Source organism: Haliotis rufescens, unplaced genomic scaffold (genome assembly GCF_023055435.1).
Source record: "Haliotis rufescens isolate VD_foot unplaced genomic scaffold, xgHalRufe1.0.p SCAF_32, whole genome shotgun sequence".
Taxonomy (NCBI): domain Eukaryota; kingdom Metazoa; phylum Mollusca; class Gastropoda; order Lepetellida; family Haliotidae; genus Haliotis; species Haliotis rufescens.
The window spans coordinates 493,823-506,690 of record NW_025964024.1 but is presented as its reverse complement, the minus strand read 5'-3'; the positions used below and the strand labels follow the sequence as shown (position 1 = coordinate 506,690).

General features: G+C 38.2%; 1 protein-coding gene across 1 annotated transcript in view; it reads right to left on the bottom strand.

The window, feature by feature from the left end:
* Positions 1-4,867: 4,867 nt before the first annotated feature.
* The window catches only part of LOC124149109, a 51,145-nt gene continuing 43,144 nt past the window's right edge, over positions 4,868-12,868 (bottom strand). The window contains exons 30-34 of the mRNA XM_046520474.2: positions 11,618-11,670; positions 10,948-11,127; positions 10,495-10,575; positions 8,774-8,833; positions 4,868-7,090 (exon numbers count right to left, since the gene is read on the bottom strand). Coding sequence (XP_046376430.2) covers positions 6,983-7,090; positions 8,774-8,833; positions 10,495-10,575; positions 10,948-11,127; positions 11,618-11,670 — 482 coding nt within the window. The 3' untranslated portion in view covers positions 4,868-6,982. The remainder of the gene's footprint in view (positions 7,091-8,773; positions 8,834-10,494; positions 10,576-10,947; positions 11,128-11,617; positions 11,671-12,868) is intronic.

Below are 12,868 nucleotides of genomic sequence, written 5' to 3'. Positions count from 1 at the left end.
GAGAAAATTAGAATTTATTTCGGACCACCTCCGTCGTCTAGTGGTAGAGCGCATGCCCGGAGAGCAGAAGGTCGTGGGTTCGATCCCTGGCCGCGTCATACCAAAAGACAAAAGAATGTACTTGTTGTTACCATTCGTTTACGAATCGACTTCAATATGCTTTTGTGTTTATCGAGGTAAAACGTTAAAACCAGTGTGCATACTGTGTAAATGTTCCAAGCAGACATACGTAAAGTGTGCACACCGTTGTTTTCGTTTATAGAACAGTAAGCTGTACAGGTATATATGCAAATACAAAGATGCTTGTCCTTGTTGTTTGCCTTTATTGATAATAGTTTAAAAAAAGATAATAGAATAGAGTGACACCAGATTTTTAGGTAACAAGTTCAAATGTGACTTTAAGGAAAGAGGTTACGTATAAATAAAGAATTTGAAAAAAAACCATGCTGCCTTCATTGCACATTGCAAACCTTTTAATGGTTAGGCACCTTGCAAACCTTTTAATGGTTAGGCACCTTGCAGAAATAATTTGAGACCTTTCTTCAAATCAGCCAACAGGATAAATTGGAAGAATAGAAAAAAATGCTTTATCAAACCTTAGTCCACATTACATTTACTGACTTTCCAAGGCATGTTCCTTTACAATCTTTAACGGACAAGAACAAAATACTATTATTAAATTGAAACCGAAAACTAAAAAAAGACAATACAGTCGTCAGAATATTTATTCGTGCATGTAACTTTATTGTGTGTCAGGAGCAGATATCTCTACCTACAGAACAAAGCTTACCACCACACCACATCAGCCGAGACTGACCTTCACCCAGATCACACCAACATATCTAACAATCACAGTCCTATCTTAAAGGCAAAAAACGTTTCCTCTGTTGAAATGGCAGCCATTCTGGCTGGTATTATGTTTCTATCTATCCCTGGAATTACGCGAGTGATTGCTTGACACGGCGAAAATAATCAACAAGTTTGCTATAAACCCAAAGGGGCCCCCTTCCTGCCCCCTTCATCCACTGAAGAGTATTCTCAGTAGCAAGTTTTATAAACGATGGCAAGGGCAAACAAATAATCTAATGTATGTGCACAAGTGGCAACTATAAACCTGACTTCAACTAAGCTGATTTCGCAAGCGTCTTCAGATTTATAATGCTGAAGCTTGGGCTGAAATGCTTGCTTATGGGGCTCATGGTATCAGTGCAGAGATTGAGGAAGGTTGTCACTGCTATATAGTGCGGTATGGTATGCTACATGGTATCCTGTAAACAATATAATTTGGACAAGCAAAACCAGTGGATGATCCAGTGATCCATGTTACCACAGATTACATAAAAGTGATGATGGATGTGAATTAAGGGCAGACGTAATGACTGAAAGTTTTACATTTTACAGCTGTGCATTATTTCTGGTTTGTTTCCCTGAGTGAGTGAGTGAGTGAGTGCGTCAGTGCGTCGGTGCGAGCGTGTGTGGGTGCGCGTGTGGGAGGGTGGTTTGGATCTCTGGGGTATGTGGGGTGGGGTATGGTGGTGGTTGGTTGGGTTTGGTGAGTGAGAGTAAATCTTAGTTACGTCGTGACACATGACAACATCACGCATAGGCGACGTAGTCACCAGCATGACCTTGACCTTGAGATTACTCCAACATACATAGTCTTTGTTGTCCGGAGAGGGCATGACGTAAAGTGATTGTAGCACCTCATAGATAAAACTGTGTAATTTATTATTGAAGAGAACCGGAGTTATGATGGGCTGTGTGAGCACAGACCTTTTGGGTTCAGATACCCGAGATCGGACCTGAGATAGGAGTTGGTATCTCCTGGTGAGGTGGCTCAGAGTTCCATATATGTAGCTCTACCACAAGGATTTCTCAATTAACCATGGCTTCTTTGTGTCGACCTGTGGTTTGCTCTCGTGGTTACCATATTAGACTGTAGAGGTCATTGCCAATAGCTGGTAATTGAGCAGCGGCGAATTGTGAGTGGTGTATGTGGTCCGTTTGAAGGGAACGAAAGGCAATTTGTCATCCATCGTTGTGAGGGTAGGCTGTATCATTCGCACGACGGAAAGCCTTAGGGCTTGATAGCCATCCTGTCGCTGTGTCACCAAGACCTTAGATGACCGCTTCTTTTTGGAGGACTGAGGAATCGCGTTTCAGAAAAGATGCAGGTGATTGCTGATAATCATATTCGGCCCGTAGAATGCTGAAAGTTAAGTCAGTGACAGCTGTGCAAACTTTACTACAGTGTGCAGAGCTCAGCTCTATAGAGGATTCAGAGGAAGATGAGGATCTCCGAGATTATGGTCACAAATACGCTTAGTATATTCTACCTTTAAAAATTCTATACTATTCTAACATATACATAGTTAGATGATAACCTTAGATACTTTAGTACTGAATTTTAACACAAATATGTATGCTCAATAACTTATTTAAAGCTGCGCACACACATGTGCTGAGGCATTTGGTACGATAAGCGATATTCCTTAGAACTGATTAGGATGGTGGATAGTGGTGAGGACGTCAGTTCAAAATCTAAAGATTTTTTAGTATAGTGATTTACCAAATTGCAAGAATATTGGCTATGATGTAATAGGGGTTAAGGTTTGTCGAAGGAACTATGTGGATTAGGTGGTTAGTGTAATGATCTGCCATGTAGTCATGTGGAGTAAGCAGTTGTGAAATCTATTCCCCCTGAACACCGAATGAGACAATAACAAGCGCTTTTTTATAGAGTATTATATACTGATGTGTGAAGGTTTCAACAGAGGACACTCTATACTTGATGACATAATGGTCAGACTAATATCAAACATAACCTTGACAGGTGATGGAACAGACTTCTTTGGAAGGGACGTTAGAATGATTCCTATGCTTTGGCTATTGTTTAGTCTCTGGCTGATGGCCGTGAACCCAAGACTCATCCATGCTTACCTTTCGCTCACCAAACTCAGCTGGGTCTCTTCAAAAAACGTAAATCCTCACGAGTGACAATCAACCTGGAGTGTATCTGGACAAGAGTCAGAAGCCTTGGAACCCAGCGTACCAAGAACTTTGTAATGCACAACTCATTGCTATTGTGACGGCATTCGTCATGTGACGCGTTTTGGGCGTGAATTTACGATCACCCATACTATTATCATTCTACTAATATTTTTACCAACATTTTCCCTAGTCGTGACAGTTGGAGCTTGGAAAACCTTCGTGGCATTCCCCTCTGCTACTCACGCCTTAACAGTAATAAAGGAAGGAGTGTCGTCCTCAAGTTGACACCATGCACGGACGTATATACGTCTTTGCACCATGTTAGTATGGATGGCTGTTGGAATTAGCCCGTTCAGTTTCTTGATGACAGTGCAGTAGCCACGTTTCTCCATTTTCATCAACAGAAAAGTATCTGGTCACTTTGATGCTTCCAGAAAATCATGCTGCATAGTTGCGTATTTGGTTCAATAGCAGTCTGTGAGCACGGAAAGTAGTGAACATGCAACCAGCAAAGGCGGCACAACACAAACTTCGTCGTTAGCCTCAGCATTTCTCAGCCATCCCTTGTAGTTTGCATGACATGGGGTTCCTAAATCAGTACGATACACCTGCGGGCGTATTAATACCTGTATGTCGGTTCTTACATAAAACTTGACCTTCGGCTGATCCAATTGTACTAGGGATATTTTCTGAAGAGATTCAAGAGAGAAATTAACCCGTTTGGTGGGGATAAATTGTGCCATGAATCTTATATAATTGTAATTTTAGTACCGCATACCATGTTTATCTTTGATGGAAATGCTTGGCTACAGCCGCCCTGATTATGTGTATAGGTTTGTCAACCTTTACTCGTGAATTTCACCAAAGTAGAAAACTTTTAAAACCTGCATCACTTCGGGATTTCCTCCATCGTCAGGCTGACACGATTCTTATATATACATTTGAAACCTCTCGCTAAAGCGGTCGGTTTCAAGTGCAAATAAGAAGTATCTAATCTACAGTGGGTCATCATCAAGTTTTAAACACGGTAGGTTTATCTCCTAATTAAACGCATGTTTATGTGTAAGCCATACACATTTTGAACATGGCGAAAAGAGTGAAATTGTTTTTGGGGGGCAGTTGTTCATAATAGTAATGCAAACCTGTTTCTTTGGTTACGCGAACAATACCTATTTAATGTTGATCACGGTGAGCACCCAACCCTAACCCCAGTAGCCTCTTGGCGGGACACGGCGCACTGGAGAAAGGGTAGGGTGCTCCGGACACCATTTAAATATATACGTTGACATTGTTTTACGCTGTGTTAAGATCGCTACAATAACTGCATATAATTAAATCCTTCATTACCTGTTCGCAAAATGTGTTTCTTTACACCAAAACAACATATTCAGGTGTTAATATATTTTTCCATTACTGATAGACAGAGGATGTTTTGTAAGGCTGGCACAACGTCATGATACCTAAAGTGAAATGATTCAAAACCTTATTAAGTATAAATGCAATGTTAATGTTAAAGAAACGTGCATTATCGCAAACTATACAAATAATGACCTATCTAACACAAGTCCATAATACAGGGAACAGATGTATTCACGTGACTGCAAGATTTTACATTCCTGTTAGTAATATTCAATTTTGAAACTTTGTGGTTTGTGGAGCATAAGTGTGTATTTTAATGAGTCATGATCAATAATTCAGCTATGCCAGGACACGGTTACATATTTACTAGGTCGCAGTGGTGTGAACACCTACATGTAAATGACAAGAAGATAATTCAAAAATCTTCTAAACACCAGTTAAAATCACAATTTATATTGAGCATGGCAACTATCCATTGGAATTCCAGTAAGTTGTTTCTTAAAAATAAAGGACAATGTGAAATCAAGTGATTTATTCTTTTCGGGATAAATAAATTACAGTGAAACTACATCCAAGCATAAACGTACTTGAAAACCTTTGAAAGTGACAACTCTCGTACTCTAGAACCCAGTTGTGTTATATAATACATACAGTTCAATATTAGACATTACAAATATTGACAGTGAAATCATTCAACATTTTTAAGCTAGTTTTTATATTCAATGATACAACTTGTTTAAGACAATTTCTCCACAACAAAGCATAAAGTTGACAAATGTTAAACAATGAAAACACTGCCGAAACATGCAGACAATATACATAGAGCGGCCTTTCTGGACCAATGTATGTTCACTTATTATGGCAACGTAATTGGAACCAAATGTGCAGCTGAAGTGCATTGGAAGTAATGTAAAGTATTACTTTAATATTTGTATGAATCGTAGGAATATTTACATGCATAAACAATTGACCAAGCATGTTAAATTCGGAGGGGAGCCTAGGATTTTGAATCGAGATGAGATACTTTTTCAGCAACAGCTACGAAACCAGATAAAAAAAAATATTTACAAGTATGAGCCTGATGGCTTTTTAAAAAGACACCTTGCAACAATGCAATTGTGGCAGACAATTTCTTTTTTTCAACAGTCCGGAGAATAATCATCTTAATATTTTTGTCAATAATTGTCGGGGACAATATGATGTTTTCGATAAAATCCCACCCCACCCTCCACCCGAATATCAAATGGTCAGTCTCAAAGCTACATATTTACAAGCACCAAGCAAACATATTTGCAAATGTCTAAACTTACATACAATTACGTATATGTATTTGTAAATTTGCAACGTAGTAAATTGTGTAGTTTCACTCAGACCTTACAACCACGTCAGCGGTGGATATATATTCAGTACGTTGGAGTATTTATATGTTTAGCCAAACAGTAGGAAATGAGTTGCTTGCGTTGTGTGAACATTTGTCTTGCCTTTTTATGTGTTTTGTGACGGATGCCACCTCCTCGTGAACATCTGGTATCATCACTGTTTTATGTGTCCTAAACATAAGCTTTTTATAGCATCTGAAACGTACAATGGAATTGTTGTGCTTATCAAAAACAATGTGTTGCTTTTATTTGATGATCATGAGAGATCAAGACAAATTCATCATAGTGATGTATAATAACCATAATAACATGACGCAATGCAATTACAAAGTGTGAACCCAATTAAAGCAGTGTCCTTCTGGATGTGAAAATTATTACCTAAAGGTTTTAATATTCCCAGTCTTGTGCACAATTAACAGCAAATCTCTTGCAGATAAGTATTTCATATTTGCCAAGCAAACAAACAGTAATAAAATGTAATACTTGATCATTATAAGGCAACGTGAGTGTGTCCATGTTTAACACTGTTACAGTTGGCCTCAGTCAAGATAAGCCACAACTGTAGACACTTCTTACAAATACATCAATATACACTAATACATTAAACCATTGAGCAAGTTTTAGGAGGTAAATTAACCACGAACATGGATTGAGTGCTGCAACATGAAAGAACATCACCGACAAAATGGTCAAATTCAGGTCAAAATGATATTATTATGAACGTTATACAATGTGATGCCTGATTACATACGACCCAGTTCTCAATATTCAGTTCGTTCACAATCTGCACAGCAAACATGCATGGCAGTGACAGACAATGAGGTTGCACTACCACATCCACGGTGGCTGTTTGGAAGTTGATTTCATCAAAATAACTTTCTGAATCGCACAATGGACCTGATCAGTTCCAAGAAGGGTTAGCATGTTCTTCAGATATCGAAACTGTATGACAGCAATATGTGTAATTACAAATTAACTTACCAAATTAGTTTCATAATGATAAATAAATTGCAAAAACATCTCACATATCAGTGGGGTCCTACATATATGTGTCCACATTCATTTCACGTCTATGAATTTGAATGCTTGCAATCACATTTCAGAAATGCGCACTCTAAAGAAAGGTTCAGAATGAAATTGATTCGTTGGCTGAAAATATACCAAGGTTGATGGCATGAAAGGGTGTCTTATTTTCCTAGTTTATATAAGTTAAATGCGTGTTTTTTTCAGTTTCAGTTTCCAACCACTGGAAACTAGGTCGCCTGGCTTTTTGTTTGCTGGTAAAGTGGACTTGGTTTCTCTGTGCTCGCAACGTCCAGGGCCTCCAGTTTTTCAAGCTCCGTTGCCTCCGTGCTCTCCGACTGAAGAACAGTTGAAGAAGTCTGAACTCACAAGCCACCCACAATCACATGAATTAAGAACAGCAAATAATCTTAAACTCTAACCCTTAAATTATATGTTTAGTCTTAAACCAGTTGTCCTTCAAACCTAGTATTAGTAAGACTGAAACTCTATATGGTGATGACCTAAGTACGAATCTCTGTTAAAACATTATTTTGAGTTTGTTATGTATTCTGTGTCAAATAAATATTATATGTGTATTTGGCTTGCTAAATCATACTATTTTAAATATATTTGATATCAGGAACAGCTCCCTAATGTCAGCCGTCAAATCAAGCCATCAATATAAAACTGAAACAGCCGGAAAATCGAGATAATTGAATGAAATATAGGCATTCCTACACATGGCAGTTTTTTTACTTTTCACATATTTTACACAAAGTGACAATGAATTATTTATGAAATGGATGTAAAGCTTTTTCAACATGATAGCAATTAAATACTTCTAGGGCAATTATTATGACTTATATACACCATGTAGCTATGACATACTTCACAACATAAACTACAAATCAAATGAATATACATAGAAATGATGTACAACTGCAAAAAAGGAAGTAAGTCACGAGGAATATCAGAGAACTCGATCACTTTATCAATTACCACCTCATGACTTCGACTGACACAACTTCCGCTGAAGCATCGAATGACACGTCCACTAATTTAATTTATTTACCTGTGTGAGCGAAACCGCTTTGAAAATTAAACTAAAATAACTGTGTTGCTGCTTAATGTGGAAGCAACGTTCACTGTGATGCTGATCGTTCAATCAACACATTGTGAATACCGCAGCAAGGGTATGGTGCTAGCAAGGATCCTAATCGGCTCAAACCTGGATTGACCCATGAACAACATATCACAGCACGACAAATGGGCGTATGGGTTTTGTTTTAATGGTTTTTGTTGTGCCCTATAATTCACGGTATGTATATATACTAGTAATACAAGCATTGTCAGCCTCATGTTTAATTCTATTTTATTCATATATATTAGTTCAACCATACTTTCATTCTTTCCGCTTTCAGTCTGAATGTGAAAGCGCCTCAATGGACTAGTGGATAGAGCGTCTGTCCCGAGAACGGAGTGAGTATGTTTTTACGCCGCTTTTAGCAATATTCCAGCAATATCACGGCGGGGGACACCGGACAATGGGCTTCACACATTGCACTCATGTGGGGAATCGAACCCGGGTATTCGGCGTGACGAGCCAACGCTTTAACCACAAGGCTACCTGACCGCTCCCGAGAACGGAAGGTCAGTGATTCGATTCCAGGACAAGGACGTTTAGAGATGATATTTAGGGGCTAAAACAAAGAATGGTCGGCTCGGAGTCAGTATACTTTGTGTGATTGAGATATCCATGTGAAACTGGTATCAAGGCAATATCAGTGGGTTTGCACTATAAAACCGGCATTAATCCGGACGAGTACAAGCAGACACACACACACACACACACACACACACACACACACACACACGAGCGCGCGCGCGCGCACGCACACACACACACACACAAATATGGATGCATGTCGCTATTTAAGTGCAATAACCTTGACCGCGACGTTAAACCCCATTTCACTTCACCTCAGTCTGAATGTCATCAATATCCAAGATAAGGCGTTGGGTAATCATGGCATATCTACCTTTTCTGCCGTACGATTTTGATCACCACTCTCCTTCCCTCTGACACGAGGAGATAAGATCTGGCAAGCAAAGGGTTCTTTTGATCAAAGGGACTTGAAAAAAATTTCAGAATGATGAACGGACTAAACCAAAGATTATAAATCAGAACAGCACATAACAATTATTGACTCGGCTCAAGGATATCGCCACTTATACAATACCATAAGTTTCTAGGATATAGAATAATAGATTAAATCTTATTCGTGCAGTTATATAAACATATATATTAAAGCGTGAATGTCATTGTACGCACAACCTTTTACACATGGTGTCTCGGATGTGCTCTCTCAATGTATGTTCTGAAGCAGCATATTGGTGATCTGTCCTCTATCTAAGCCTATTGTTTATTTTTGTTCAACATCTCTGCTATCACGGGAGCATTTAAACAATCGAGACGTACAGACAAACAAGTGATTGATCTACTGACCAACGTCACATACGGTGAACGATGAACACAATCCGTCAATCACAGTGATGATCCCAAATATATTCCAAATCATTACATACTGGGGACCTATTCTGACGCCGAATCATTGCAGAGTGCAGATAGCATGTACTTGAACTGGGGACCTATTCTGACGCCGAATCCACGCAGAGTGCAGATAGCATGCATTTGAACTGGGGACTTATTCTGACGCCGAATCGTTGCAGAATGCGTATGGCCTATATTTGAACACATATTTATGGCACGTGTGCACTTTTCTTGGATATTCCAATATGGCTGAGATACTGCCGATGTGACGTAAATCTTTAACTCACTCACTCACTTGGATATTCCGTGAGGTTTTCAATTTCAATGGTGCACAAAATTGCAAAACATTTTAAAATGTCAAAACAATTAAACTTATCAATAAAGTAAATACACGTACCCCGGAGGCCGAGTAGTGTTTCGAGTAGTGTTTCAACAAGGAGGGATGGGAATCTAACTATAGGGTAACCAACAGGAATAATGTCTCCGTGGATGGGGGATACCCAACACGAATAATGTTTGTAACGGGAAGGTGAATCAACCTCTGGGGTACATAACTCGAGGTGTGTTTAAATAGGAAGGGGAATCTAACTATAGGGTAACCAACACGAATAATGTCTCTTTAGGGGGTAACCAACGCGAATAATGTTTGTAACAAGAAGTGAAATATAACTATCATGTTGTACCGACGTCCCCTGTAATCAGCTTGTCAGGGATATGCGGCAAGTAGATGATAGTCAATTGGTACGAAATGATAAAGGTGCGACACGGAAGAAATGCATTAAGTTGGTTAATACCACATGTCTTGTATGTACGAGCCAACAATCGATACATTGTAACATGCAATGACCTAAGGTCGAATACCAGCTTCGTGAGGCGACAGACTTACACATCATACTGTGGAAATACTTTTCGAAGAATGGTACAACTATTGCAGTAGGATCACATTACTGATTGTACCGCTGCAGATGTAATTTATGCTTCAAGTTCTTCGTAACCTGTCTTACCATCGTAAGCATGTTGTGTTCATTAAATAGACAAACACCAAATTTTAATTATTAACTGGATTGTCTGATCAAGACTAAATTATTTATTGGCCGCCGTCATATAGCTGAAATACTGCTGAGTGTGGTTTTAAAGACCAATACAAAAATAACTAAATGAACCAGTATCACAACATATTGCCAATTAGATTCACAGAAAATAGTATACCTGCGAAGCACGAAGACTAGACAGACTCTTCTGTTTCTGTACAGTCTGTGAAATTTGTAAGTTACTGGTAGGCCGAGATATCTGAAACGTTAAATAATAACAGTGAGGTTGGTTTAACGCCGCTTTTCGCCTGGAACACCTTAATTGGTTTCATACAGTACACCCATGTGGAAAGGCGACAAAACCTTTACTTCAACCCACAACCCATTATTTTTCAGAACACAAAGCATGTCAGTGACATCATTTCTTTTCAATCTGAGAACAACCATTTTTCAAGCATTTTCGGTGATAGATTGATTTTTTCAAAACCGCATCACCACCATCAATTACGGTGAGAATAATGGGGGAACTCAGCCCAATAGCTTTCACTCTTTGTATGTGGTTATTCAATATTTGACATTCTGTATTTTCCTGGTCAATACAACTACGTTGTTTTAACTTCAATTGCCAAACCTCTATAAACTCATTTGTCGCCTTTGTGTCATCCCTGTAGCTTCCCTTCGAAATGACCGACAGCTGATCCGAACACATGACCACCCGAGCACTCCCCTTCATCTGACGTTCACTAGGTTCGTCCTTCGAAGACAAAGTTTCAACCACACTTGTGCTGGTTTGCTGTCCATTCCCAGTCCACTGAAATTATAACATCAGTAAACGTCAGGCCAGGCCATGTATTCATTTGTATCAGTCAGTCCAGGTATTGTGATTGAATTAGGAGATACACCTACTGTGTTTTTAACTTTGAGGTAGTCCAACTATATATTAGATACCTATGAAGCGCGAAGTTTCAAATGTTTAAGTAAGTGTTATGTTAATTGTGAGGATAGAATAGAATTAGATACCCGATTTTGATCTTATTTTGGCCAAGGATGCATTCTTCAGTGTCATTTCAGTAGAAGTTTGTTTGAAGCGGCATGCAGCAATAATTTAGCTATATCGCGAAGGCTTTTAAATATTCCTGTCTGGACCAGCCAAACCAGTGCACCAGTCAAATGCGTCAATAAGATTTAAACATCCAAACAATACCGCAAATACCTTTGACAAAATAACTAGAACCTGACAAGCTAAACTGTGTATCAAGGGATGCAAACACGTCAGAGGGAACTTTTGTCTATATACTCACATCATCGTTGACGTCTTCTATATCCCCACTGAGATCTTGACTGCTGTCATTACCTAACATATAATTTGAAAAGACATAATGAGCACAGCTTACGTTGACGATGATTGATAATACTAACTTTCAAAAATTCTTATACTTTATTTATTGTTCACATGATCCCTATACTTGCATTATTGTTCACATTGTTCGTATACTTGCTTTATTGTTCACATCATTCTTATACTTGCTTTATTTTTCAAATCATTCTTATACTTGTTTTATTGTTCATATCCTATTTGTATTGCTTTATTTTTCCCATTATTCTTATACTCGCTTCATTCTCTCACATCATTCTGATATTCGTTTTATTTTTCCCATTTTTCCGATCCTTGCTTAATTGTCCATATCATTCTGATACTTGTTTTATTGCCCCCAACATTCTTTTACCTGTTTTACTGTTCACATAATTTATATACTTGCTCTGTTGTTCACATCTTTCCTGTACATGTTTTATTGTCAACATTATTTTTATACTTGCGTTATTGTCCATATCATTCTTATACTCACTTTAATGTTGACATCATTCTTGCACTTGATTTATTGTTCTCATCATTATTATACTTGCATTATTGTTCACATCATTCTTATACTTTCTTTACTGTTCACATCATTCTTATACTTGTTTTATTGTCAGCATCATTCTTATATTTGTTTTATTGTCAACATTATTCTTATACTTGCTTTATTGTCAACATCATTCTTATACCTGCATTACTGTCCACATCATTCTTATACTTGCTTTACTGTTCACATCATTCTTCACTTGCTTTAGTGTTTACATCATTCGTCACTTGCTTTAGTGTTTACATAATTCTTCACTTGCTTTAGTGTTTACATCATTCTTCGCTTGCTTTAGTGTTTATATCATTTGTCACTTGCTTTAGTGTTCACATCATTCTTCACTTGTTTTAGTGTTTACATCATTCGTCACTTGCTTTAGTGTTCACATCATTCTTCACTTGCTTTAGTGTTTACATCATTCGTCACTTGCTTTAGTGTTTACATCATTCGTCACTTGCTTTAGTGTTCACATCATTCTTCACTTGCTTTAGTGTTTACATCATGATATATTTGTACCCAGTGACAGTTTCACTTAAGAAATTGGGTATGAAAGTGGCATCCAGGATCATCCCTTTTCACGGTATGTTTTCAACATTCTTTTAGTTATGACTGAAACATTGTGCATGTTCTTCTCGGTAGATCTAAACAAAG